The sequence below is a fragment of the Elephantulus edwardii genome, unplaced genomic scaffold (genome assembly GCF_000299155.1).
Source record: "Elephantulus edwardii isolate Elephantulus edwardi_28Jun2011 unplaced genomic scaffold, EleEdw1.0 scaffold00026, whole genome shotgun sequence".
Classification (NCBI taxonomy): Eukaryota; Metazoa; Chordata; class Mammalia; order Macroscelidea; family Macroscelididae; genus Elephantulus; species Elephantulus edwardii.
This window is the reverse complement of record NW_006399776.1, coordinates 14,640,178-14,645,112: the sequence shown is the minus strand read 5'-3', so window position 1 is coordinate 14,645,112 and position 4,935 is coordinate 14,640,178. Positions and strand designations below refer to the sequence as shown.

At 35.5% G+C, this 4,935-nt stretch overlaps 1 protein-coding gene across 1 annotated transcript in view; it reads right to left on the bottom strand.

Moving 5' to 3' along the window:
- AQR (aquarius intron-binding spliceosomal factor) overlaps nucleotides 1-4,935 on the bottom strand; it is a 124,342-nt gene that overhangs the window by 99,062 nt on the left and 20,345 nt on the right. Inside the window, exon 5 of the mRNA XM_006883231.1 lies at nucleotides 1,889-2,009. Coding sequence (XP_006883293.1) covers nucleotides 1,889-2,009 — 121 coding nt within the window. The remainder of the gene's footprint in view (nucleotides 1-1,888; nucleotides 2,010-4,935) is intronic.

The following is a 4,935-nucleotide window of genomic DNA, read 5'->3' as shown; positions in this document are numbered from 1 at the left end:
TGGAGAAGTTTTTGGATGTGCATAGGGATTTGAGTCTTAGAAGACCCCATTCATCTATGTTATCTTCTCCTGGTTGTAGGTTAAAATTTTTTTTTTTTAATTTATTTGCTCACCTAGTTTTTTCCTCCTTATGGAAAACACTGGTAGGGTATTAACAAAATGAAACAATTAGATTTGTTTTTCTGGTACATATAAAAAAAGAATTTTAGACTTATTTATGATTAACAGTAATACGTCAAAATAAAAGGCAGTTTTTGGCAGAAATATGAGTGCTGCTGAAAACTTTAGCAAATTAAATAATGGCTTTAGTTCTTCTTCAGTGGATTATACATATACTCAGTTTGGGCTTTATTTTCCTAAGACTTAACATGTTTTAAATCTTCTACTTAAACAAAAGGGGTGCTCCACCTGGTGACGAGTTGTGCTGTCAATCCAAAGCCAGATAGGTAATTCAAATTTACAAGATGTTCTTGGGAGAAAGATGGGTAATCTCTTCCTGTGTGATTTACTGCCTCCTGCTGGAGGGTCAGGTGTGAGTCAGTGCTGACTTTATGACACATAACAAAAAACCAAGGTCTTTATTATATACTGTCATTTCCTCCACTCTACTTAAGCTAAAAAATGGCCTCTCTCATTTCATATTAGCTTTATATTCTTAATATGTAAATAATGTAGATATGTTTAAGCCACCCTTTAAAATATCTACTCTTCCAGTTACCAGTGTATCTCTTCTTTCTTGTAGTACCTATCTACCCACCCTCAACCACCTACCCTCCTTCCCTTTTTTCCTCTCTCTCTCTATCTACTCTACTCTTCTTTCTCAGGTATATGCTTGAAATGTGTGGTCTACATCATCATTACTTATCTATCATTCACTTCTAAACAAGCTATATCACACATACTACTGCCCTGTAGGTGGCTTTTCATTCTTTTGAAGTCTCCATTCCCTTTATCTATTACCTAAGTAGCAGTGCTCCTAGAGTTTTACTCCCATTCTTCTACCTTGTTATTATTTCAAACAACAATATGCTGTTCCAAATACGCATGTTTAGTACACACTCCTTTTAGGAATTCTTAGATTCCAGTCCACGACATACTCTAGTTATTTCAAAGGCAATTTAAACTCAGTATATCCAAAATCAAATTCAACAACTTGAAACTTCAAAGTATTCCGTTATAGTCTATTATCTATCCTGTTAAAGGGCATCTTCCTCTATTTAATCTAGAGAGCCAAGACTAGACGGCTATTAATACCTTCCCCAACCTAATTTCAAGTTATTATCAAATACATTTATATATCTGTGTATTTCCTCTTTGTATATCTGTGTATTCTTCTCAATTATTATTGTTCTATTTCAAGCACTAATCACCAAAACGTTTTTTAAGACCAAAAAAACTGATCAGGCTGAAAAATTATCATGTATTCATTTCATCCTCTCTCCTCCTACATTATTAGCTTGAGGCAATTTCAAAAAATTCCTACGATTTCTCAGTAAGACAAAGGATCAAAAGTTTAATCTGGGCTCACTTTTGCCCAAGAATGACAGTCCTTTACTAAATATCTGGGTGACTAGTACAAAAGTTTTTATCTTATTTACTGTCTCACTTTTGAGCAGATGAAAAGTACCCATGTCTTTTCTGCATTTAAAAGTATAACTGTCAGGGAAGAAACTTTTTATCAACTGATTATGTTATGAAAGCCAAAGAAAAGCTAGTTACAGCCTCCAAAAACCTGCTGGACGTTCAGTGAAGTCAGCTCCAGCCAGATGGGAAGGAGTTTTTGAGGATTATTCTAAAAACACTATTTACACTTAGAGAAAAGTTCTGCTACTTTCCAACAGCTTGAGTGGGCACAGCATGAAGCTATGTAATAATTTAAGTCCCTTACCTCCCATGCAGGGACATTTTCTCTGAACTTCTCATTCACCATACAGCAGATTGACATTAAATAGGCCTTGCTGGACACCTCTGGAGAATAATTCATCCAGAGGTAATTTTCAAGGTACTGGCTGTGAAAAACGAAAAGGCACAGAATATTTCATTAGTTATCACACTTATTATAATGTCACCTATTTAGAAAAGTAATTATTCACAACTTTCTGAAAACTTTTAAAAATGTGATGTTTCTTATTTGAGATTATGATACAAATTTAGCTGTAATAGATTACTACTACCTACTACACACATAAATTCAGCTAATGTGCTTTATTTTTATATTCTCAACCAGGAAGACATCAAAGGTTACTTTCAGGCATGATTACCACTATCGCACCCCAAGTTACTATTACCTATGGACTTTCATGAAGTGAAAAAACCAACATATCTAGTAAATAACACTTCTAAAAGAAAATTAAAAGATGATAATTAAATGATAAAAAGTATCACTGAAATATTCTGTCACCAAAGCTAAATAAAGACTTCCAGAAACTAAAAGATTTTATTAAAAAGTTCTTATTAGCACATTTCAAAATATTGTCCTTTTTTTCTCTGAAGTGCCAAAATTCTAATTTTAAGACTACACTGAAAAGATCCCTTAATTTCTAATTTTTAAAACACAACATTTTGTTTAAGTCAGGGTAGATAAAAATATTGATTTCTTATGATTCAGAGTAGTAAGAAAGATTAATGACTGTACTGAATTTGTAACACTGTCAAATATTAACAGAACAAGCAACAAGCAAGACTTATTCCTACTGTGAATTACACCATATTCATATTTTTACACTTACACACACACACACAAACTGTTAAGCCTCTTAGATACTGGATAATGCTGTTATTTTCCAACTTCTTCTATGGTTCAAGGGCCTACTCTCACTGGTATTTTTACCTCTTTATCTCTGCCAGTTCTTACAATGTGACGCAACTTAAAACACCAAACAGATAAGATGTTGCCCAAAATAATGGTAAAATTCTCCAAGATACATAAATAAATAAAATGTATAAAGCTTCACTGTATTCCTAGCTTATGAGTTTAAATTGTTTTCCTACATAATGATTCAGAACTTTCATCACCAAGTCTGATATTAATCTTTGTCTGAAATGGCTTTATTTTACATATGACAATAGGTAACTTAGAATCTAGTTTAAGAGTGATTTTTTTTCATCTCTCCATATTAGTTTCATGCCATTATTTTTTCTAATATTATAAATGCAAAGTACATAATCAATTTGTTCTTTTTTATAGGGAAATTTATCTTTATCACCAGTAGATTTTTAGATCTTTATCATGTTTTCATTGCTGAAAGGTGCTCTGGTCACAGCTTTCTTAAAGTCCTGATTCTAAAAGATTGAAATGTTTCATCAAGTCTTGATTATCATCTTTTCTAAATTGTCTCTCCTGTATTATTTCTGTATCTCTTCTAGAATTCCTACTCCATCTTCTTAGTCTAGAGACCACATTTCTTAATATTGTTCATATTTTTCATTTCTATTTCTCTTTACAATTTTCTGGTTAATTTTCTCAGCCTTATCTTTGAGTTCATCAATTCTTTAGCTAAATGTCTGATTTGCTAGGTAATACATCTATTGATTTTTTAATCAACTATGACTGGAGATTTATTATATTCTAATGCACATCATTTATACACGCCACTTCTTTATATAAAAGCTCCACTTCTTTGTGTACAATTAGAAAAACTATTCTGAAGGTCGAATATACAGGGACAAGTCTGCAAAGAACACAAATTTAGGAAATGGTAAATGCTTTTTTTTTTTTAAGTTTCCAAAAGCTAACTGCCACAATTAGGTCTCTATCTCACTTTCATTCCAGTCTTCCTTCCACTGGCCTAAACAAGAAAGCATTTTTTAAATGAGTTAAAATTAAGGAAGACTACACCTACTAGACCACTAAGGTGTGCCTAGTCTTTTACTTGCTATACATCAGAGAGCTGGACAATGACAAAGGATGATAGAAGAAGAATTGATGCCTTTCAGTTGTGGTGCTGGAGAAGAGGACTGAACATACACCATGGACTACCAAGAAAACAAATAGGTCTTGGAGAAGGAATATCCAAGGTTCTCCTTTGGGCAAAGATTTTGAAGCTCCATCTCACATACTTTGGACATGTGGCCAGAGAAGAACCATCATGCTCAGAAGGGTGGAGATACAGAGCAGGAGAGGAAGACTGGATGAGATGGAGTGACTGGGTAGGTAAGTCAGAGTTAGTGAGACTGCTTCAGGACAGGGAGGCTTCAGAAGTATTTTACACAGGGTCACTGTAAGTCGCAGGTAACTCATCAGCACATAATAACACCAACACCATCTACGAGATAAAAAAATTCTACTACTTTGAAGTTCAGAATCTCCAAAACCAGTAATCTTATTTGTAGAGGCTAAAATGGGACCTCAGACAAAGTATGAGTTGGGCAGGTGGCATCCCTGACGGGTCAGAGAGTCAGTGGACAGTGAACCATAACACACTAAGCTGTCTTGTCAGCTTCTACACGGACTTGCCTGGGCATAATGCAAAAAAGAAAAGTTCACATTCATTCCATTATTCTGGAGCTCAGTGACAGCATTTACTAACATCCCAATGGATGTCCTCTGTTGTTGTGGTGGTGGTTAAGTGCCGTAGAGTCGTTTGCGACTCATTGTGACCCTATGTACAACAGCCCTAACCCCTGCTCTATCCTGTGCCAATCTCATTGCCTCTGACACATCCATCCCAATCACCCCAGTCACTGAATCAATCCACCTCATAGAGGGTCGTCCCCTCCTGCGCTGTCCCTCCACTCTGCCCAGCATGATGTCCCTCTCCAAAGGCCTGTCTCTCCTTACAACATGTCTAAAGTATGTCAGGCGAAGCCCCAGAATCCTTGCCTCCAAGGAGCAGCCAGGTTTAACCCTCTCTAGGATGAATCTATTTGTTTCCTTGGCAGTCCATGGTACATTCAGTACTCTTCTCCAGCACCACAGCTCAAAGGCGTCAATTC